Source organism: Nymphalis io, chromosome 8, assembly GCF_905147045.1.
Source record: "Nymphalis io chromosome 8, ilAglIoxx1.1, whole genome shotgun sequence".
Taxonomy (NCBI): Eukaryota; Metazoa; Arthropoda; class Insecta; order Lepidoptera; family Nymphalidae; genus Nymphalis; species Nymphalis io.
This window is the reverse complement of record NC_065895.1, coordinates 3,628,006-3,653,121: the sequence shown is the minus strand read 5'-3', so window position 1 is coordinate 3,653,121 and position 25,116 is coordinate 3,628,006. Positions and strand designations below refer to the sequence as shown.

The 25,116-nt window shown below is 33.0% G+C and overlaps 1 protein-coding gene across 5 annotated transcripts; it reads left to right on the top strand.

Moving 5' to 3' along the window:
• LOC126769833 (calcium-transporting ATPase sarcoplasmic/endoplasmic reticulum type) lies at nucleotides 1-24,148 on the top strand. Of its 5 annotated transcripts, XR_007669427.1 has the most exons (14): nucleotides 1-189; nucleotides 5,908-6,052; nucleotides 16,807-16,824; nucleotides 17,396-17,478; nucleotides 17,555-17,659; nucleotides 17,738-19,323; nucleotides 19,406-19,595; nucleotides 20,020-20,167; nucleotides 20,257-20,515; nucleotides 20,625-20,769; nucleotides 20,849-21,058; nucleotides 21,153-21,270; nucleotides 23,423-23,573; nucleotides 23,635-24,148. XR_007669427.1 is itself a non-coding variant. In XM_050488714.1 (13 exons), exons 2-13 carry the CDS (start codon nucleotides 5,935-5,937, stop codon nucleotides 23,661-23,663), a joined length of 3,009 nt encoding a protein of 1,002 aa, XP_050344671.1. In that variant the 5' UTR covers nucleotides 1-189; nucleotides 5,908-5,934; the 3' UTR covers nucleotides 23,664-24,148. The 5 variants fall into 5 exon arrangements, 4 of the variants coding, with proteins under 4 accessions (XP_050344671.1, XP_050344668.1, XP_050344669.1 ...); XM_050488714.1 differs by lacking the exon at nucleotides 23,423-23,573; XM_050488711.1 differs by lacking the exons at nucleotides 23,423-23,573; nucleotides 23,635-24,148 and having other exon boundaries at nucleotides 21,153-22,943.
• Nucleotides 24,149-25,116: the final 968 nt, after the last annotated feature.

Genomic DNA, 25,116 nt, shown 5'->3' with positions numbered 1-25,116 from the left:
GCCCGCGGCTCGGCACGGAGCTTATAAAAGACAGCGACGTTTTGCTCCCACGCCCGGCGCACCACAATCTCGACGCTCTCCTCATGGGGCGCGCTTACCTCACCTGATAGTATAACAAACAAAATATTAATTAATTAATGTATTTTTTATATTAAACCAATAATTGGGACCAAGTGATAAGTGATAACGGTAAGTTTTAATATGTGACAGTGTTGCCAACAAAGAACTGTGAAATGTGCAATATGTGACTTCAGTGTTTGGCCCCTATATACAAAATCGTGACCCTGGATTTAGCGAATGGATTGTTCCTTATGTGAATAGCAACCCGAAAACTCTTTAAAAAGAGGCGTGATGTATTGCGGTTTTCTAAAAGCCAGTGTTACCAGAAGTGAAAAGTGATTGTGAAAAAATGAAATAAAAGATAGGCATGTAAAACACACATAGTTAAGCAACTTAAAAAAAACTTTAAAGCAATTAATATTCAACTTTTAGTAGCATTTTTATCAGTATAAAGTATTTGAATCTAGACTAAACAAGTTGGTCTTTATCGGATGATTCGAGTAAAATGCCGTGTACCGTGTCATGTTGTTAACAATTATGACTATATAGTTCACAGATATGCTTCTAGTAAGACTGGCTGAAATATTATCTTAACTATAATTAAATCTGATATAAAATATTACACAGATGTAGACACATAGACTGGTTTCGATATCCTAAAATATACAGAATGGAATGTTTGACAGTGCCGAGACCGCGTCCATCACCACCTCCAAGCTTGATCATAGCGAAGCATATAAATAGCTTGTTCATCAATTTTGACGTATTTTTGGCGTTAAGCTTTTATCGACTGTATTATTAATATATTATATCTAATTGGATACGTTTTTGTGTACCCAATGTTATGCCATCGTTCATCAGTAACCGTCAAAAATTTAATAATATTTCATAAAATTAACAAAATACAAATCGTTTTATACACAATTAATTATATATTAGTATTAATGAAACATTTATATATATCAAATAACAATTTTAAAATAAATCCTCAATACAAATAAGATAAGAGAATTAACTTTTAATAAAAATGACATAATAAAAGTGCTTCTAATTTTTATTTACGCAAATATAAGTCGAACTTTATTTCTTCAATAGTGACATTTAAAAGATTTAATAATTTCGCATTTTTTTAAAATAATGTATTTTATTGACATTTATTAACTGTTCCCTGAAAATTTTATATTCTTTACAATAATTGACCATAACATTAATATTATAACGGTAATAAATATTAAATTCAAGCTAAATTAACAGAAAACCACTGAAATTTAATGACTATAATGTAATACACGATAATTATTAGAGCTTCCTAATCCGATAAAATTATACGGTTACTATAATACTCTTCAAATACGTTAAAACAAGCTATTATTTTTATGACCGTCTATAAAATCTTCAAATTGGAAACCAGAATATTGAATATACGAACAAAGCAACTAATACTCAACATACGTCAATTCTACGTTACAAACCCACTCAGAAGAGTAATTCAATGCGTTATCTCTATCGTTATATCATGTTATGAGTATTTTTTCAAACAGTTTATTTTTTTTAAATTGATACTTTTTAAGAACGGCAACTAATCTTTTGACAAGAAATGTCGAGAAAGAATATTCTTATAATTTTTAATTTTTTCGAGAAATCTTGTATTAAAACAAGGTTGCTGCACAAGTCAGTGTTTGCAACGATGTTTGATGATGATTTGGTTTATTTATTCATAACGAAAACGCATAAACAACTAATTCTATTTTTACATATAAATAAAACCAAATAATCTGATTTACATAGATAGCTTTAATTTAGAATGTTGGCTGAGGCAAGTTAGCCGAATATTCCGAGTCATGTAGAACATCATTCTTATAAATCCCTTGGGCCGCCAACCGACAAGTGGGACCTGCCAAAGCAGATGGTTACGACACACTCAAGTACTATAATTCTATTTCGATTATTACCTTCGCCTGTTTATTTCTAGATGACGAATAGCCTTACGTGTATGCCCCGATAGATGTAACATCGTGCGTACGCATTGGCGTACATTGGCTCGTTACATTATCTTGGAATTTTAAAAGCTTATTTTATAAATATGTTTTAGATATCTTCTCGACTTCTATTTCTCACTAGATATAGCTCTCAATATCGTGGTTGATGTCGTGAAAAAGATTTATTTTCTAACTAAATCTTCAACTGACTACATAATCAATCATATTCAATCTATTTCTAAAGCTGGAACGTTTTATGCTACAAGAAATACTTTTCTATTTGCAATGCATTAACGCAAGGATTTTTTTATGTATATATATTTTAAACAATTAAAACAGAAATTTTATATGTCTTTCTATGTTTATTTATAAGAAAGGTTTTGATTTCTTTTATATAAAAGAAAGATCTTTAACTACTTATTGAAATAATAAATAAAAACAAGTTTACGTAATTAATTCACTTCAGTATTCAATTTAAGGATTACACGTATATTCCTTTGTCTTATGTATGTAGTCAACATAAACATTCATATACGTAACATACTTGATCAGATAGGCACATGTAAAAATTATTAAAATGAACAATGTCAAAAATATATTAAGTTCATTTAAAAACCTTAATTGTAATCCTGTAATTTCGAAAATAACGGTGCCTGAAAATAAAACCTACAGGCATATCAAGACACTATCACATCCATATAAATATATACATCCAAACACATCCGTGGAAATACAATAGCTTAAAATATATACTTTAAAAATAATTAGCTAAATTACGCACCAATCAAGATGCAACTTATTAAAAACTGTGAGCTTGTAATATTACTTATTATATGGAACAAATGTTTCCAAATTTAATTAGGTCCTATTTCATATATGTGTATAATATTATTAGTTGTATTAATCAAAGTTATACTTACATGTATCTTGTATGTAAAAGCGACTATTTGTTATGTATAACATAAACAAAATATTGAAATATGTAAAGCATAAAAATCCTTATTATTATCCGCGTTATTTGTATTCTGTACGCATTTTTTTAAAGAAAGGACAGTTTTTTAGAAGTTTTTCAAGATAAATATAAAACATTTAAAAGTATATTGTAAATCAATAGATCGAAAAAATACACAAAACAAAGGTACACAGATCAATGAAGATATTTGAAAATTATAATTAAGTATATTCAATATATATATTGTAGTTTGGAAACAAAACTTTTTTGTACCTTTTTTTAGAAAACACAAGAAACATATATGCAGCAGTATACTACTCCCGAAACGTTTGAATCTTATTTAATACATTTTTATTCAGACACCGAAATAGATGTTAACATTGGCATTCAGCTGTTTCTCGGTGATTTTCTATTTTCACTATCTAAATATACGTATTCTTTGAACACAAGGCTGACATTTTTTATGTGGTCATCTATAAAACTTGTCGATAATATTTATAATTAATTTTAAAACAATACCAAAATAACAACCATTCAAAGTAAATATCTTAAAATAATACTCTTTTGTCCTGTATGTATGTATAAAAAAGATGCCATATAGGTATGTATCCAATAATTTTAAATGTCGCGTCGTGCTTACGTTATTCGGATTAAGTACCTACGCGGCAATCACATTAAATAATTATCACGCAAAAACATAATATCAATATTCAGACAACCATAATAACACAAGGGATAGAAGTAACGTTTTGTAACTTAGCTTATACAATTTTACGAATTTGACTATTACTTTTAACTAAAACCATTTATTTTAGGGTATTTTAAATTGATTAGTAATAATAGTTTTATAAATAATTGTTATGCAATATTTACCATATGACTTGTTTTTGCGATATGCTTGTCATGATGTGAATTATTCTATAACATAGATCATTGTCAAAAGACAGTTCGTCTTGCCAGCTGTAGATCTTATAGCAATTTCGAACAGTCGGCTACGCTCCAATAATAATTTGACAAGCAAATCACAGTACTAACTACAGCGAATAATGTAAGCTTTAAATAGAACTAACAAATAATACCAAGAATTAAAAATTATCAGATATTCTTTTTTCGCCACCTTAATTGTTACGGTAATAAGTGTGTTTAGTTAATTATAGCAAAACAACATTTTATAAAAAATGCTTCGTATTATTATATTATTGTATAATGTTAAATGACAAAAACAATGTAAAACATTATTTAAGGAATCATATAATATAACAAAATAATAAAAAAATTTGACATCATAAAAATTTAATAAAATTAAATATATATACTTAATAGTAAGTTCCTACTTTAAATAAATTTACGTAGGTCAATCGAAACTTTTATTACAATTAATGTGCAAATTGTAGGTAAGAATTGGTATATCAAGGTAAGGGCCACGGAGACCCTGGCCGTGAGCCCAGTTTTTCTAGGTCGCGCACAATTTCTTAACGACCAAAATAATCGTGTAAAAAAATCCCATAAAAAAACTTACTATCATTTTGTATATTATGACAATTTAGAGTTGTCAACTGAATAGGTTTTACTCTTCAATTTTCAATGTTAAGCCAAAAATCGCACATTCAAAAAGTACCGGGAGCTCGACCCGGGCAGCGGTCGCTATAAAAAGATCAACATAGGACGGTCGACAACGGCAGCCGCGCGACATACAACCCTGGAAAGCGACTTGACTGTGCCATCTAGTACTGTTGCCAAAATAATTAAAGAAATCTCCGTCGATGTCCCTCCGCCGCGCCCGCGCCGCTCTAAAATCGTCGCTCTTTGCCCGGGAGTTGCTACTCGGGGCGCGGCGGGAAAACATCTCCCGCGTCACTTTTATTTCTTCTTTCCTTCCCGACGCTGTCGAATAAAATATTTCAGTAAGTTCCTAATATCTCTAAAAACGGATCCAATTAAAGTGTACTAATATTTATTGTGAAATTAAGTGTTAATAAGTTACCTGGAGGATTGTGAAAAATATTATTGTGATAAAGTGTTACATAACGCGAAGAGAATTATGTAGCTATTTCCTAATTTTAAAAATAACGCATTTTCTAGGCGCCTAGTACATAAAAATAGCACTGCGTCACGTGGTATAATTTCAACCTATCGTAATGCACCACATTTATGCAGAGGCGTAAATTATACTTGTTGTATTTAACTATTAAAATATATTCTTTCCATATTTTATATAAAAATTACGATCATTAAAACAATCAACCAATTTATTTATGAAGTAAAAAATATACATGCATTAAAAAGATTTACATTTGATAACATTAGTTTCTGACCTGGATACCAGATGGCGTTATGACCGACTCCTTTTTTACGTCAGTCTAGGAAAAAATGACGGCTCGATTGGAGACGTGTTGGTGTAGTTTATGATATTTACGAGAAAAAGTATTAGCTTAGTACAAAATTTAGTTGTAACTTTGAAAATATAAAATCAGACTATTTATGTTAAGTGGAACATTGATTAAGACATTCTCTGCTCATGTATTAAAAAAGTTTTTGGTGAGTGTGTAATTGTCTGATCAAACGGTGCTTAATGTAGGAAAAAGGCAGTTATCATCATTCTTAAACTCGTATCCGTACACTATTAATTATTTTACCTTAAACAATTCGTATTAATATACAAAATATTTTAAATGTGATTTGTCAAAAAGATGCTTCGAAAATGTCATCTAATACAATCATAAATAATATTGCGAGGTTACCTTCACGTTAATAAAATGATGATAAATACGGTAATAAAGTATAATAAAATAAATATTTTTATTTACATCCTATTGTAAAATATTTATAATCTTAAAATATGAAGCTAGGTTTACTCCTGTGATACCATGATGATGACTTGTCATTTTCTAACCTATATTCTGTATTGCCTTCTAGAACTGACGGCAACGTAGAAATCCCACCATGGACGACGCTCACTCGAAATCCGTGGATGAAGTCTTAGGATATTTTGGTACAGACCCAGACAAAGGTCTTACTCCAGACCAAATTAAAAGGAATCAAGAGAAATATGGGCCAAATGGTAAGTAATAGTGTTAATTTAACTAATACTTGATAAACCAATCAGAGTTCAGCAAAATTATATCAAAATTACAGTTTTTTTCTATGTATTAAATAGAATTCCAAATATACAAAATGAAATATTTGTTAAACAAATTCATGAATACTTTTTACATTTTATAAACTCAAATACAGTAAATAAAATAGAAGTATTGAGGCTTTAAATCTTTTATTTGAAATAACCAATAGTTTTTATCATCTTATTAGTTGTCAAGAGAATTTATTGAAACATATAATGAGTAATAGTGACTTGCATTTTGCAATATACTAAAAATTAATGTAAAACTATAAATTCTGCTACATTTAAATTAGCATTGCAATTTACTTAAATCTTGAGTACTATGCTTTTATGTATGTTAATTTTTTTTCTAGATTAAATATATTATGCAATGTATATTTTTTATATTTGTACAGCTAGAACAATTATATTCGTCATCTAATTATCCATATTTGATATTATATGACCATCCATTGTAGACTGCTGTAAAATATATGACCTCTAAATCTAATTATGATCAGAAATATAATTGCATCTTACCTTTAATATGACTACTATTGTACAATGAAATATAAAAGCAACAAAGAAATTAAATTGAGCGTTTTCTCTAAAGTGAAAGTTGCCAAATTTTGAATATGCCTAACTGTTCTATGACATGGTTTCTTACTCAGATTTTAAGAGACAAAAAAGATAACAAAAATGATTGGCTCACTTAAAAAGAATGATTCCACTCATGGGCCAGAATCTGCACCACTTAGTACTGAGTTAAAATTTAAATTTACAAATTGCATGCAAATTGCATATTTAAATTAAACAAATATTTAACTAAATATTATAACAATTAGAAAATATAATATTTAAGTTTTTATAATATTTGTTTCATTCATTTTTTATAATTTTTTTATACCTAGCTTTGCTTAAATAGGATAAGTTATGTATTTTAAAGGCAAATTGGGTTTTTCATATAATCAGATGTCACTAGTAGATCAATGGTCTTACTTATACACATTATTTAGTGGGTGATTAGTTAAACTATAAATATAATGATGTGTCTTCTTTTCTCTTCTTTCTAATGTCTTTAGAAGAAGAATTAATTACTTACAACATAATATTCAACTATATCTCACGAAATGAATTTCAACATATAAATATAAGAAATCGAGATGGCCCAGTGGTAAGAACATGTAAATCTTAACCGATGAACGTGGGTTCAAACCCGGGCAAGCCTCTCTGAATTTTCATGTGCTTAATTTTTGTTTATAATTCATCTCGTGCTTTTCGGTGAAAGAAAACAATGTGAGGAAACCTGCATGTGTCTAATTTCATTGAAATTCTCCCACATGTGTATTCCACCAACCTGCATTAGAGCAGTGTGGTGGAAATAAGCTCCAAACCTTCTCCTCAAAAAGGGAGAGGAGGCATTAGCCCCGCAGTGGAACATTTACAGTCTGTTACTGTTACTGTATAAAGATAATATTAAATATATAAAAAAAATTAAGTATTTAATTGATTTGTAATTTAAAAAAAGTTGTATACCTTTTTTAAAATTACCAAATAATAAACAGGGAATAAATTCACTATCTATAAACTTATACTATTATAATATATTATTTTGCGATTTACGTCGAAATTCTTAAAGCGTTTACTTATATAATCACATATGCTACAGAAAGTACTGAATATAAATAATCTTGCTTCATAAAAGAAATATTTAATAATTATTATCGATAACCTTATAAAATTTACCGTGGAATCGCATCGTAATCGAAAACCAAACTAGAAAGAACTTAGTTTAAATGCGCCCAAAATTTTTTGATAGGAAAATTAAAATGGTTGATTTAACTGACGCTAAAAACTTTACGATAGATTAACCGTTACATTTCACTTACTGTCTTGAATACTAATCAGTGACGACGTTTTTTACATAATACTAGTATATATCGGTTTTTTTTTAATCTATGTGGTACATAGTCAAGGACAAAAATGTGTTTTTACTCTGTTTGCACACATGCGTTGACTGCCTCGTTGATCTAGTGGCTTGATCCCGAGGGCCTGGGTTCAAACCCCAAGTCGAGCCTATAAAAACCTCATTAGCAACCCAGACACTCCCGTGCGTGCCTTACATATAAGTTATATGTTGAACTTTTATTCCAGTCCAGTTAATCATACAGTACATCCTCTTTCTTCATAAACGTCCAATTTAAACGAACAATTTAAAATAATTGGAATGACCAAATATTTTTTTTTTATTGATTTTTATTGTTTTCATTATGATAACCGCGGTTTGAGCTGCTTAAATTTGAATCGAATACAATTAATATTTTTATAAAAAAGTAAGTAACTAAACAAGGATTTGTTCACGCGTACGTCAATGTTATTTATAGTCGGATACTACGAACACCTCTTGTGATCGGTGAGCATCGCAGGTTAGCAATGGTGCGTGCACGCGAGCAAGCTATCGGCTACCAGAGGGCCTTTCAAGCGTGATAACGATCGTGTCACCCCCTTTTTATAATTATAGCCATTTTATCTACTTGATAGAAATTTCTCTAACGCCTTTGATATTTTTTTATACACAAAAAAGACGATTAAATGCTAGAATATACCTACGTTGTGATGATATTAACAGACACGACACGTATTTGTCTTCATAATGATATCATTCTATATCTGTATTTTTAATCTGTGTCAAGGCTTACAGTTTTTTAGTAAGACCCTAAAAAGCAAAAAAAATTAAATGTAAAATTCGACATACACTAATAAACAGTTTATCTTAGAAAAATAATAGAAAAACGTTTTAAAATTGTTGTACAAATAAATTAAATCGTCTGTTATCACCGACTTTGATAAACGTAAACAATTTGGCGTGTCTTCATACATTTACCTAGAGATATATAGAAGGTCATTAACCTTGTAGTCGAAACAATCGTGCTTTGTATTAAGATGCTTATTTATAATAAGGCTACTCGCGTCTGGGCTTAGGTGTAATTCGGTATGATACAAAGTAAACTAGAATTTTAGTGGTACGTCCCTGTTATGTCTAATACGTTTTAAGAACACTATTTTGATTATAGTATTTAACGCTAGTACAATAATATTTATATTCTTTTGAAAAAATATAGTATTTAATTATTATTGAAATTTATTAAAACACATTAGACACTAACTAAACTACTTAAAAGTACTTTTTAATAATGATGTAGTTTAAGTTGATTATGATGGGAATCTTCACCGATTTCAGCCCAGCAGCCATTCTTACGGGAGATTAGCCAATTACGCAAGATATTATTTTATAGTGCACGTGTATGTGAGCGAGGGAATGAAAGTGCACCTGTGTTTGCTACAAGTGTATATTGTTTCATAATCTTATGGATTGGCAAATTGGACATGAGCGCAAACAGTTCAGGCGCCGGACTAACGGCTTTACATGCTTTTAGGTACAGGAGTGTACACACTTACAGGCTCATGGATGCTACAAAGTGTTTGCCGACTAAAAAACCTATTTATAATCTATAAACTATCGGCCCGACCTGGGATCCGAACCCAGGATTTGTGGCTTTAAATCTAACTACTAGACCATCGAACCCTATGCAGTGTATCTCAATACCAAAATTACTCTGATATGTAATACCCATTTTTCTAAACTATATATTATTCGTCAACGATACTTTTGATCGTGTTGACGAAATTTAATAATTTCGTGACAATATTAATGTGTTAAATATTTTTGGGTCTTGACAGGAATTTCCGTTATGCAAATATGTATTTGATTGTACTTAAGAATGATATACCTGTGAATTGAACTTGACTTTAGCATTGTTTAATTTTTAAAGTTAAAAAATAACGGCCTTACTTATAAACATTGTTTCGCGGATGATTAGTTGCACAATGCTCCGTCTTCTTCTTTCGAATGTCAAATCAAAAATGATAGAAGAGTATAAAAGTGTTTAACTATTTCGCTAAGCAACGTTTATAAGTAAGGCCGTAAAATAATAATATAATTGGACTTAAAACTAAAATATAAGATTTTTTATACTGTCGATATGGTTAGTACATTACATTGTGCAAGATGAATCTGGCGGAAAAAAACTCTATTGTCTTTTATCAGAACACATTCGGAGCGTGCCGATGCAAAATATTGTTTAATATACGATAAGCTCGGCTCCAAGTGGATAATTGCGATAACACAGTTTGTTTAATATATTTGCGTTAAACCTTTGCTATGCCTTTACCGGTGTCCGCTTAATTTCTTCCTGTATACACTTTTATATATAAATTAATTTTTTTTATCATGCATATCTTCTATATTTTTTGATAAAAATATCGTTAGAACTAGCGCTTGTGCTCGCAATATAAAACATGAAATTTTACGGTAGGCAAAAAGAACCCTCTTCCGGGATGATGGCGTCCAATCATCCATCGCCAAATATAGATGTTTTAATTCGCTTGTTCCGGTTTGATTAAGTGAGTACAAGCCTGGAGACATAGTCTTAAATTCGTCTTTGATAGTGTACGGGTTTTTATATATTTCTTAAATTACAATTTTCTTTTGTCGAAGATGACCTTTGCGTAAAGCCGCCCATTTACCTGTCATAATTAAAATATAATAGGATGATGGATTTATAACAATAGTTTATTATTGCGTAGTCAGAAGGCAGATAGGTCAGTTGACATAAACGATCATCAGTGAAGGAAATATCGTTTCCTCACTCTTAATACACAGCCAATCAAAGGCTCAATGTTATAACTTACGGTAAACACATTAACCCTCAGGGCCTTCAAATGAGTAAAGAACAGTAAAATCTAATTATATGTGACCGTATAAGCGTTATAATTAATAGTTAAAAAGAAAACGTAAACGTAGGTATTTACGTTTCTTTATAGATATATAGGTAGTCGAGATGTCCTTGTAGTTACAACGCGTGAATCTTAACCGATGATCGTGGGTTCAAACCCGGGCAAGCACCACTGAATTTTCATGTGCTTAATTTGTGTTTATAATTCATCTCGTGCTTGACGGTGAAGGAAAACATCGCGAGGAAACCTGCATGTGTCTAATTTCATTGAAATTCTGCCACATGTGTATTCTACCAACCCGCATTGGAGCAGCGTGGTGGAATAAGCTCCAAACCTTCTCCTCAAAAGGGAGAGGAGGCCTTGGCCCAGCAGTGGGGCATTAACAGGCTGTTACTATATTAAATATTAATAATAATAATTTATTAATTGATTAAGAGTGATTAAGAAAATACATAGAAAAATATGTTAGCTTAATATTTAGTTTATCCTCAATTATATTAAAATTCAAATATAAAAGTATAAATTCTAATATTTCATTACCTAAATATTAATTCGAATATTAACATTCGAAAAATAATAACACTTTTAAAGACGGCAACTTGTAATATATATCATAAAGATTGTTTAATAAGTAAGACCTAATTGTTAATCGATGTCTAAGATTCGGATAAAGACAGACGGTCTAAAGCACTCAACCTGCAGCCCGCCGGGCTTTTGTGGTTGGCCCATTAACATCAAGTGTTACTTTATTTTAAACTATTTTTAATTTCAAAGGTTTTTTTTTTAACATCTAAATAATTTGAATTAAACAACTACTTGTGGCCACGGACAAAGTGCGAAGCGTTTGAAAAAAAAAATGTTAAAATATACGCTATAAATCCGTAAATAGTCGCTTAATTTAATTTGTAACAATTCCTAAGAAGATGATTTCTTCCCTAATTTTTTACCTAAATATTTTTTTGTTTGCGGCTCGCGACATCATGACTAACACGTGTTTGTGCCCCATATAAAGAAAAGGTTGAGTATCGCCGGTCTAAAGTAACCAAAAGGTAAACGCGATTGTTTATTTTCGTAGCCTCACAGCGCTCGTTGAACGATAATTTGCCTCCGTAGAATAATCGCATCCATACTACGCGTCACTCCACTTTGAAATCGGTCACAATACGGAAAACTTCCAACCGAAATAGATTCTTACGCAAATAATGCCTTGTTAATGAATTTATAGCGGCTTTGAAGCTATCGTCCTTTAATGTTAACATGATTTATTTGCTTTCGTAAATCATTTGAATGTAAATTACGATTTACCGTTATAAAGATAAAACGATTTTTCGAGTTACAGCTACGAAACTATATATTTATTTTAATAGAATTTCGTTGCTATTATTGCCAGAAAAATGATTCATTCTTGTCTTAAAGTCGCACTAATAACAATTATCCAGTACGTTTTCATAGATTTGATATGTTACCTATTTGTACTTCAGACTGGTAATGTTAGGATTTAAGTTGTATTTGTAAAATATAAATATATTTAGATTTCAGATGATAGATCCTGTCGAGGATTGTTGAGGATGTTTATTGTATACATTATAGTTTTGGCAGCGTTCGTTTAAAAAGCGCCTTAGACCAATAATTACATAAACATACCGTATAGCCTTTATACGTCTTGAAACTATAACTTGTGTATTAATATTTTTTGAGTGATTCCGGAAATAACAAACAAAACTTCCCTCTTATATTTAATTTAAGGTATGTTCATTTACTGGTGGTAGAGCTTTGTGCAAGCTCGTCTGGGTAGGTACCACCCACTCATCAGATATTCTACTGCAAAACATCAGTACTTGGTATTGTTGTGTTCCAGTTTGAAGGGTGAGTGAGCCAGTGTAATTACAGGCACAAGGGACATAACATATTTTTTCCCAAAGTTAGTGGCGCATTGGTTATGTAAGCGATGGTTAACATTTCTTACAATGCCAATGTGTATGGGCGTTAGTGACTACTTTCCATCAGGTGGCCCATATGCTCGTTCACCTTCCTGTTATATATATTATCAACGCATCCAACATGTGATGAAAGCCTGATCCTTTAGTTTTATTATAACACCAGCTGCCGCACGCCTGACTAGCACTTCTTTACATGATTCAGTAACAAACATACAAATTTTCTGATTCATATTATTACTAGGATGTATACGTACGTACGTTGTCTTTAACCATAATCTTCGTTTGCAATTTATTAATATAAAAAATGATGCAACAATTTGATTGTTTACATATTTCGTGTAATCATATTACGTTTGTAGTAAGCTGTTTCGTGATGGAATGTAAAACGACATAGTAATGACGTCACTTGGGGTTATGGTTGCGAACTCTGAATCCTTACAATTTCATCATTTCCGTCTGTTACATACACCCTCGTACGTTTCACACGGCGCTGAATCAGTCTGCGTTAAATTTTACAGGCAGTTTTCGAGAATTATTTACGAAAATAACTTTTTTATGTATAAACTCTTAAAGATTAGTCTTACTGGTGAAATGGTATTTTTAAGTAGTTGTAATTTTTGTTTTCACCGTCGTCTATGATCTTATATGTACAATAAAACCTCGTTCATCTGAACAAACCACGGGTAAAACTTCTAAATTAAAAAAAAAAAAAAAAAGAGAAATCCAGTAAATGTCCCACTGTTGGACATTGATCTACTCCCCTCTTGAAGAGAGAATGAACTTATTTTGACTCTACCAAAATCTATAAATGATACATATAATTTAATCTTTGTTAAAATTAATCACAACAGGCATTTTTAATCTTCAAAACGGATATTATATTAGGCCATGTGTTCTTGTACATCGCTCTAGGTGCGCTTATAATGCTTTTGTAACAAAATTTCTTTGATAAATAAATTACCGATCAAAGAAACATCCTGCCATAACTTTATTAGAATATTTATAATAATTTATATTCGTTAAGTAAAGCGGTGTACTAAATATTGTATGCCGTCTCAATTTTTATATACTTTATTTAACTTAATATAATAAAATAAATAATTATTCAAAGTTATTATTATGTACTCGGTTATACTTTTTTTTAAAAATTTGCAAAATCGATAAATATCCTTCACAACAATATACCAATTCATAAAAGAGTAATATAATAATTTATATAAAATATTTATTATATTTAGCAGTAGTTACATAATTTGGGAAAATTTAAATTGTTATCAAATTAACTTTTCAAGTAGCTTGCTTAGATTACGCATTTAGACTAAACTTCATGATAAGAAGCAGGTTTTCATTGATATGACTCAATAGTCTTAAACGTAAACGTATTATACATAACATACGTACGTGCGTCACTTATCTCAAAGGTTATTGTGGAAGAAACATGTCGAGTCGATCTTGCATATAAATACAAATGTCTAAATAATGACGTTCATAAATGAATAAAACAAACGTTGGTCTGAACTGTGAAGTCATATAATTGAATCATTGATTTGCGTATTATGAAAATTCTCGACGCTAGTCGGCCTGGTGCATTGATAGTTATGAGTGGGATTATAAAGCGATATGTGCGGCGCTTGGGAATGCTGACGCGTGATGCGGTGAGCTCAGAGTGCCTAGTGACTGAAATATTATATAGATAGGCACTACTGGCCGGTTTATTTTGGACTTTCTTACGTTGGTGTCTTGCGTCTACGAAAGAGCAGACGCGCTGTACCCGCCAATCTCCGCTCTAATATTCTATTGAATAAATAAATATTATTAGAATCGTTCTAATTATTTTAATTATCTATACGGTTGACATTTAAGATACCTAGAAATATATACGATATGACATACCATTACTACTAAATCGAAATCGAATTCGTTATGTATATTATAATATCTTTTGAAATAAATTCGTTAATTATAGATGATGCGTATTATTTTATAGTGTTTGGTTAAAGAAAATATTATTCAATTTTTTTTTTGTGTGGGCTTTATTTATTTTATACAAAAGATTTTAATATTTTTTCTCTTTCAAGACTTTCTTTGAAATATATATATTTATAAAATCGGTTAAAAGTATATATTTAAATCATTTGAAAATAGATCTGTACCGTACATTAAAATTAAATAACGTCTGTTATTTTGACATGGCTGTACTCATTACTTGAACGAGTGCCAAATTATATAACTCGGTTGATACATTCTTTACGTACATTACATTTATATGAATAAGAAGAAGTAATATTAGGACATATTATATTACATTTGAATCTAGCGTAGAGTTAGATATGGTAGTGTTATGTTAATGTATATAGTATTGCGGGCTTGAATATGTTATCTGAATATGATAATCTATTATCGCTTACATTTTGGACATTTGGCATCTTAGATACCTGACATAAGACGTAATTTAAAGTATATTTTAATATTTAATATCTATCTACCTTTTGTAATTAAGTTATTTCCATGTTATAATATCTAAAGTATAGAATACATATTTTTAAAAGAAAATTTAAACTGAATATATAATTAAAAATGAGACTCAAATTATGACGTTCGAGAGAACCTTCGATTCGATTATAATACGCATCATGCTCTAAGTAAATAACAATTGTGTAGTTAGATTATAGGAACGTGCCATTGGCTTAGGACGTCTCGAATGTATTGTGTTGCACATTAATAAATGAGGCACGTTCTTCGAGTGACGTAGGTAGATCTAGGAAGCGAGGATCATTAAAACTGCCGTTTTAGCGAGATGTCGCCGATAACTATGGTAAAACGCAAACGTACGCAAAAGCTGACAAGGCGATATTGTTGCGTTTACTAATTGCTTACATTAGTCTCGCTGAGGCAGGCAAACGGATTGCGTACGCAAACAGTCAATACGAAGATTGATTTAGCGCACGTTGCCTGATTACATTCAGTTGAAATCTAGATATCAATGTATTTCTGACTATACGCGGGACGTAATAACCGCTTTGTTTATTTACACGAAATATTACTATGAATGTCTCAATGTATATGCAAAAATAGCTATTTGTTTAGTTACTATAAATGTCGCGACGTACTCTACATATATAATAGGGTTGTTGTTAATCGTTCTTCACATTATACTTAATTAAGTCTCGATGATTGCTGTCCTTGTTAATCATATATACGTTAATCTGTACATAGTACTATGTACAGTGAGGTTAGTGAACAGGTCAATACGTCACCCCACGTGTGCGTAACGTCGTGGAACGTCAACATTGGTCGAGACGCCGTCCAATGCGACCGTTACACGGTAACATAAAATATAAATATACATGATTAAATAAAGTATAAAAATAATAATATGTGTCAACCCTACAACAAAACAAAGCAAAGCTAAGCTAAAACTTCCATTCTTTTGTTCTTTATTTCTTATCAAAAAAAAAAAACACCTTAGGAAATTTTATCTGTCCGTGAGGATTAGTCTTTGTTTTTATTTTTTTTATTCTTTGGAATATAAAAATATTAAATATGATAACAAATATAATTAAATGTAAATCTACAATTACATCTTTCGTATCAAACAAAGATATCTTTTTTTTTATAACTGATTCAGAAATCAAATGTTAATATTGATGTTTGATATTACTCATTTAATAAAAACTTCGTAGTAACTGGATATAATACATCAATTAAATATTTATTGATATTCTTTCGACGTAACATAATAATAACAATGGATTAGTCGTTGATGGACGATTCGAGATCGTACCATCGCGGCTTATTCGTTATCAAAATATTGTCGACGGGTAGTAAACCAACGCATATTTAGTCAATGTATATGTATTTATGCGCGATCGTAACTGCCGAGATAGATCGCATGCATGCTCTGACTGGTTTATCGTCTGTTAAATTTACTCCTTTGATGTTTCATTCAAAATTCTAATTACGGTTCTTTTCTGTTTTCAGAACTGCCTACGGAAGAAGGTAAGGAACGAACTTATTAGGCTCTATGATAAGCAATTCTGAATTATTAAGAAGTTAAATAAACAACTTTTTTTCTGAATTTATCATAATTGTTAAATATATATATATATATATATATATATTTAACTTTATATATATTTTATATATATATATATATATATATATATATATATTTTATATATATATATATATATATATAAATATATATCGATTATAATAATAGAATGGCTACCTTTTTTAACTTCATATAAATGTATGTCATTGTCTTTTTTTCTCTCATTGGCTTCATGGCCTGGTTAGTACAAAGGTTTGACTTTGTAATAAGTATAAATATAATTTTGAGATATTATTGTCAGATTTTTGTACTTCGAGATTATTTAAAACTCATACAGCATCGTCTAAATATTTAGATCAATCTTGCTGTATACTCTACTCTAATAGTGTATACTAAACGTCTCGGTATCTCGACCTGGTTTTCGTTCTACCTTCAATCAATATCTTGCATCCAGAAATCCCACTTAAAATTCTTTTTCACGTGGAGAATTCATCTAAATAACTCATTTATTCATAGGCAAGAGTATATGGCAGTTAGTGCTGGAGCAATTCGATGACCTGTTAGTCAAGATTTTGCTGTTAGCCGCCATTATTTCTTTCGTAAGTATAAAAAGAAAGTATAATAATATTGTTTTTTTATCAGTCACTTCATAAAAAACAATATATTTATTTGCAGGTATTAGCTTTATTTGAAGAACACGAAGATGCATTCTCCGCTTTCGTGGAACCTTTTGTTATTTTACTAATTCTTATCGCTAACGCCGTAGTAGGAGTATGGCAGGTAAAGTAAATTTTACTAAACCGATTTATGTTATTTTTATTGTAAAAAGTGTATAACTAATCTTATAATTTGCCACAGGAAAGAAATGCAGAATCCGCTATCGAAGCTTTAAAAGAATACGAACCCGAAATGGGTAAAGTAGTAAGAGGAGACAAATCTGGCGTTCAAAAAATTAGAGCTAAAGAGATTGTGCCCGGTGACATCGTCGAGGTATCTGTCGGAGACAAGATTCCCGCCGATATCCGCCTGATTAAAATTTACTCTACCACCATTCGTATTGACCAGTCTATCCTGACTGGTGAATCTGTGTCTGTAATCAAGCACACTGATGCCATTCCTGACCCTCGCGCTGTAAACCAGGACAAAAAGAACATCCTGTTCTCCGGTACTAACGTAGCCGCTGGCAAAGCTCGCGGTATTGTCATCGGCACTGGTCTCAATACTGCCATTGGTAAAATCCGTACTGAAATGTCTGAGACTGAAGAAATAAAGACACCTTTACAACAAAAACTTGATGAATTCGGTGAGCAGTTATCTAAGGTCATCTCCGTCATCTGTGTTGCCGTATGGGCCATCAACATTGGCCACTTTAACGACCCCGCTCATGGTGGAAGCTGGATTAAGGGAGCCGTATACTACTTCAAAATTGCCGTTGCTTTGGCTGTTGCTGCCATACCAGAAGGTTTACCCGCTGTCATTACCACTTGTCTTGCGCTTGGTACCAGGAGGATGGCAAAAAAGAACGCCATTGTCAGGTCTCTCCCATCCGTCGAAACTCTTGGTTGTACTTCCGTTATTTGCTCTGACAAGACCGGTACTTTGACCACTAACCAAATGTCTGTTTCACGTATGTTCATCTTTGAAAAGATTGAAGGTGGCGACAGCAACTTCCTGGAATTCGAAATCACAGGCTCCACATACGAACCCCTTGGTGATGTCTATTTGAAGGGACAAAAAGTTAAGGCTGCGGAATTCGACGCCCTGCATGAATTAAGTACTATTTGCGTTATGTGCAACGACTCTGCCATTGATTTTAACGAATTCAAACAAGCTTTCGAAAAAGTTGGTGAAGCTACTGAAACCGCTCTTATCGTTCTTGCTGAGAAGATGAATCCGTTCAATGTACCAAAGACCGGCCTCGACCGCCGCTCAGCCGCTATTGTTGTCCGCCAGGAAATTGAAACCAAATGGAAGAAAGAGTTCACACTTGAATTCTCTCGTGACAGAAAATCTATGTCTACCTACTGTGTTCCCCTTAAACCTTCTCGCCTTGGCACTGGTCCTAAACTGTTCGTTAAGGGTGCCCCCGAAGGTGTGTTGGAACGTTGTAGCCACGCTCGTGTTGGAACTGCTAAAGTACCTCTCAGCTCCACCCTTAAGAACCGCATCTTGGAACTTACTCGCCAATATGGTACTGGCCGTGACACCTTACGTTGCTTAGCCCTGGCCACCGCTGATAACCCAATGAAACCCGATGAAATGGACCTCGGTGACTCAACCAAATTCTTCACATACGAAGTCAACCTAACTTTCGTTGGTGTTGTTGGTATGTTGGATCCCCCTCGTAAGGAAGTATTCGACTCCATCGTTCGTTGCCGTGCCGCTGGTATCCGTGTAATTGTCATCACTGGCGACAACAAGGCTACCGCTGAAGCTATTTGCAGGTATATTCATTATACTTTTTTGTATATAATCGTAAATAATAATATGTATTTCTATGTGTATAATTCCTCGTTATAATTTAAGGCGTATTGGTGTATTCGGAGAAGATGAAGACACAACTGGCAAATCATACTCTGGTCGCGAATTCGACGATCTCCCCGTTGCTGAGCAACGCGCTGCCTGCGCCAAGGCTCGTCTCTTCTCCCGAGTGGAGCCCGCCCATAAGTCCAAGATTGTTGAATACTTGCAAAGCATGAACGAAATCTCTGCTATGGTTAGTCGGCAAATAATTTAATTCGTTTAAATAGTAAATAATATTGCTCAACATTATGCTAATTTTATTGTACAGATATTTTCTAAATATTAATACGAGAAACTTATTATCATATGATCTTGAACTGTTTATTACTCTTAAAACAATATCTTCATAACTAGTGTAGCGAATAAGCGTTATTCGATGTTTACAATAGTAGTATTGGGAATGCTTTCCGAAATGTAATGTTTATGTTAGTCAGACGGTGCTGTTTATAAACTGTAGCACTTTGAAATATCATGTCTAAATTGAAAGATACAATAACAATAGCGAAATCCTTATGTAAGAGAAATCTAAATAAAATGTTCGATAATTTAAATTTCAATTGAATACAAATGAAAAAGGTTATAGAAACGGTTTTAAAGACTTATTCAATTTACTACAGACTGGTGACGGTGTGAACGACGCTCCAGCTCTGAAGAAGGCCGAAATTGGTATCGCCATGGGTTCAGGAACAGCCGTAGCTAAATCTGCCGCTGAGATGGTGTTGGCTGACGACAACTTCTCTTCTATCGTAGCTGCTGTTGAAGAAGGTCAGTTTATAAACATTCTTACTTGCGTGTTTATGGATTACTGTTTTTTTTTTTCAAGTCAAGGTTATAAACATGATATACGGTTGCAGGTCGTGCCATCTACAACAACATGAAACAATTCATCCGTTACCTCATCTCTTCAAACATCGGTGAAGTCGTATCTATCTTCTTGACTGCCGCCCTTGGTCTGCCTGAAGCCCTGATCCCCGTACAACTGTTGTGGGTCAACTTGGTTACTGACGGTCTCCCCGCCACCGCCCTCGGTTTCAACCCACCTGACTTGGACATCATGGACAAACCACCTCGCAAAGCTGATGAAGGTCTTATTTCCGGATGGCTATTCTTCAGGTTTGCTTGAAATTTTATTATAAAGTAAAATGTTGAAAGTTTGCAGTTGTTCTCTAAAAGTTTTTTTTTTTTAAATAAATTATGTTACTACTTATTTTGTTCCAAAAAGATACATGGCCATCGGTGGCTACGTCGGTATGGCCACAGTCGGTGCTGCTTCTTGGTGGTTCATGTATTCGCCCTACGGACCTGGAATGACCTACTGGCAACTCACCCATCACTTGCAATGTCTCGGTGGCGGCGACGACTTCAAGGTATTCTTTTGTTTTCGACATACAATAGACATTCTCAAATCAAATAAGACATCGCCTCTAACAAATTATTTAATTCCAGGGCATCGACTGCAAGATCTTCACTGACCCTCATCCAATGACGATGGCTCTCTCTGTACTTGTAACCATTGAGATGTTGAACGCTATGAACAGTTTATCTGAGAACCAGTCCCTCGTCTCCATGCCACCCTGGTCCAACATGTGGCTCGTCGGCTCCATGGCACTATCTTTCACCCTCCACTTCGTCATCCTATATGTAGAGGTCCTGTCGGTAAGTTCGTTTTTATGGATCATTTGGTTCTGGAAATTTAAATAGTAAATGTATGTACATGTCTTATGCGTGTATGTGTACGATGTGTCCGCAGGCCGTGTTCCAAGTAACGCCTCTGTCGGTTGACGAGTGGGTGACGGTGATGAAGTTCTCAATACCCGTCGTACTCCTCGACGAGGTGTTGAAGTTCATCGCGCGCAAGATCTCCGACGGTGAGAGGAACTCCCTGGTCCACTGGCTCGACGGCATGCAATGGATTGTGCTCATGTGGGCCGTCTTCTTTGGCATCATCATATACGGACCCCTATAAGTCGGCCCGCCCTCGCGTATCGTGCCACCCCGTTTGATTCACACCTAATACCCTCCCATCGAACTCCGCGCTACCCACCCTCTAGACTCGACGGCTGCAGTAATGTCCGTTCACAGCGCAGTAGAAATACCGAGCTGGAGAGTGGGTAGCGCGGTCCCCTGTGGAACCCTACGGACTATGAGCTCGAGCTCACCACAGCCTAACCGTGTGTGCTAACCCGAGCCCGAACGAGCGGAACCCCGGCGGCAGCTCGCGGGAGGCGCTCGTGTGTTTGCATTTTGCATGTGCGAGACAATAATTCATTCTACAATAGTAACCCCTCGGAGTCTCGAACTGGTACACGTTTCGTTTTGTATACATACGAAAATTATGCGATAGTTGTTTACGAGTCAGTGGCTGTGACGACTCCAACCGAAATTTTGAAACACCAAATTTTTATGGTTTTATGAGAATTTACTAAGTTGTAAGTTAGTATATTTGGATTCAGTGGTAAATTTTGTATAAATTAGTTATTTGGAATGAACTCCGTCGATAAGTTGAGAGTATACTCGCACATTGCTCACTACCTCGTCCTCGGACGGCAGACATATTGTATGAAAATTACATTATCTAGTAATGTGCATTGTTAGCTTAGATTAATTTATTGTAAGTGTATTGTTAGGACGTCGTTATTTCGACAAGTGTTCTCGTTAAAAGGGAACTTTCCACTTCCCTCTTACTTGTGGTTGCTTTATACTACTCTGACGCATTTCAAATACTTTAGACTCCACATGTTTGCAGTTAGCATTATGCTACTGTTTCATACGTTTTTTTTTTTTTGCAACTGCTAATAATATTAACAAATTTATGAATGTGTCTTCATGCGCTAAAAAATATTGGAAACTTCATTAGTTGATATTGTGATCTTCTCAGCTGGAGCCTCACTGTGAACTCTATAACATTCGATGTTTACAAAATAATTAAGAACGTATTAATTGTTTTGTAAACATCGAATGTTATTAATTTTTAAAATAATAATAAAGCAATATTGTCAAAATATTAAAGAATAGTTAGTAACGATAATAACTTGATTGGTTTTGGTGATAAATTTTAGATTAAATTTAAGGATTTCATGGCCATTTCGTGTGATTTGGTTTTAGTTCAACTTCTCAATATTGGAACATAATTTAAGTTTTACAAAATTGTGAAGTCTTTTAATGTTTTATATTTTAAGATTTAGTTTCTGGACATTCGTAAGTTTGTAATGAATAAAATTGTGAAATAAAAATCCTGCATGAATGCATCGCATGATATTTTTTTTTAATAATACTGTTTGTTTTGACTTTAAATTACATTTCGATTGTTGTTAATGTATTTTCAGGTATCTATGGAAAATCTTAAATAAGTTACGGAATTTAAATAAACGAGGCAATTTATAATCAACTACATATATTCAACACTGCACAATTGAGGGCATGCTCAAAAATTTGTTGTGAATCCCAAACCTTTCCGACTATTATTTATAAAAATATAAATAACTATGTACTAAAATGTTGCAGATAACTAAAATATACACATTTTAAATAATTTAAAACATTGGAATTATTATTCTTTTCCTACATTGATTTATAGAGCCCTCTACAACCCCCACCACCTCGACCTGTTAGATTTTCAATCATAACTATCCAAAAATTGCACTCGTGCCATTACATTTTTTACAACAGGTTACGTGTTCCTCGTTGACGCACACTAACATGAGTTTTTTTTTTGTTTTCCTGCTAACAGACTTAAATAGTTTTGCAAGCTTCTATGTTAAATTGCTATTGGCTAAAATATTGTATCAAAATCTATATCAAAAATTTAATTTTATTGAAGTGTACGTGGCAACACAATGTTACGGTTTAGTATTTATTTATTCATTGCAATTAAATTTATAAATATAAAATTTGTTGTAAGTAAATTAATAATTGGTTCCGTCGTAATGTATTTGCAAAACTTTCTCCCAATCCCTGTCACTGGCGCGGCGGGACCGGCCAGTGGCTCGCATGCACTAACGCGGTGTTGTCTGCCCCCAGCCGAGCCGACGTGGAAGTTGTAAGCGCCGGGACGCCGCCGCAGCGCACTGCACGCACATATTCCTTGAACATTCATTGTTTGTTGTGATCCCGCAGTGAAACTACACATTTAGTAACTACGACACGGTTGTGATCTCTGCATAAAGACCTCGTAAGTTCGGACTACGGAACTCGCTCGAGCGCATCGTACTAACGCTAACGTTGTTTTACAGCGAACGAGGTGGTCATTGACAAGTGGTAAACGCCACCGATTCATAGTTCCTCATCCGCTTCTCTCTGCTACTTCTACCGCTCTCGTCTCTCTATAGTACGCTCGGCTGTGGCCGTGAGTCCGTGGGCGTGCTCGTGTCGCTGTAGGCTCTCGGAGAGGACATGTTCATAATGTGTATATACATAACTATACTTAGGAGGTTTATTCGATTTGTTATTACGTTGTTCTATTGAAGACTACATGGTGCCCGTCGACAGAAGCAGTGCGATAGACTATGTGTACTTAAGTTGACAGCGTGCTATTATTTATTGTTATATTTTATTCTCTTTATCTAGTTTGCTTATATAGAGCCGATATTTCTATTTAGTGCTGACGCCTCGACGAGCAATATGGTGTCTGTAAGGGAAGGATATACAATATTATCCAGAGTTTGGGACCTAAAAGTGTCCAAATTTTAAACATACCTGTACATTTTAATGTATTATTGTTTTGTACAATAAATCGTTATAAAAGAACTAATGTTTTATTTGAAACTGAAGAACTCCCACTTTCATTTTAAAGATTTTGGCAAAAAAAATTTAAACGTTAACTTGACTACAAAGGTTTGTATTGTTTGTAATCGAGTTCCATTTAATACGTTACAGAGCGTTATCACAAGTGAGGCGTTTGGCAAACATAAATACCTATTACGCGACTTTAGCAAGTCCTGCATGCACAAATTATCGTTGGTTGAATCCATCGAGCACATATCGTGCGATCCGTTTAAAAACATACAGTCATCATTTATTAAGTATCAATTCATTGAATTCCGATGAGGAAACACTGGTGACATTGTTACTATAAAACCGAAATCAAATACGACAGTTTTGTCCGTGCTGCTTGATCGCTACAAGCATGTTCAGTATTCACAGATGGTTTGCTAGAAACACAGCTTCGTTTACTTTTACAATACAATTACAAAAGTTAGAATAAAACAAGGACATAAGAATATTCTTGACGTGTATGTGATTGAAAAATATCAAATATTTTATACCTACTTAAGGCAACATACCTTAGTTACAATACAATTTCCTCCTTGTAGTAAGTACCTATAGCTAGACATAAATACGAACGAGTAGGTAAGTAAATAAAATCATCAAATGTCAAACAGCCATTAATTAAAAAAACTCAGTCTTTATTAGGGTTTTTATTAGATACCTACATATTTGTATTATTTGAAAATCATCTGATTTGATAAATATTTAAAAATAATTACTATGGAGTAAACTGTTTTATATTGTAATTATGTTGTAATTAAATTTCATCGATTACCGAATAAAACACCGTTACTCAGTACATTATTACTAGAACGATTATAATTGCATTTTAAAAATAATGATATTGTTCAGTAATAACAAATTAATATAATTCAATACATCCCATTTTAGATTTAGAAAAGGCTTAACATCATCAATCATTATTTGTTGGCTGATATCTCTAGTAA

What these genes read in the sequence shown, in the direction of transcription:
- LOC126769833 (XM_050488711.1), top strand. Translation starts at nt 5,935, where the DNA reads ATGGACGACGCTCACTCGAAATCCGTGGATGAAGTCTTAGGATATTTT. An exon ending in TAGCCGCCATTATTTCTTTC is followed by an intron (nt 17,479 to 17,554) that starts GTAAGTATAAAA and finishes ATTTATTTGCAG; the next exon opens with GTATTAGCTTTATTTGAAGA. An exon ending in TGAACGAAATCTCTGCTATG is followed by an intron (nt 19,596 to 20,019) that starts GTTAGTCGGCAA and finishes AATTTACTACAG; the next exon opens with ACTGGTGACGGTGTGAACGA.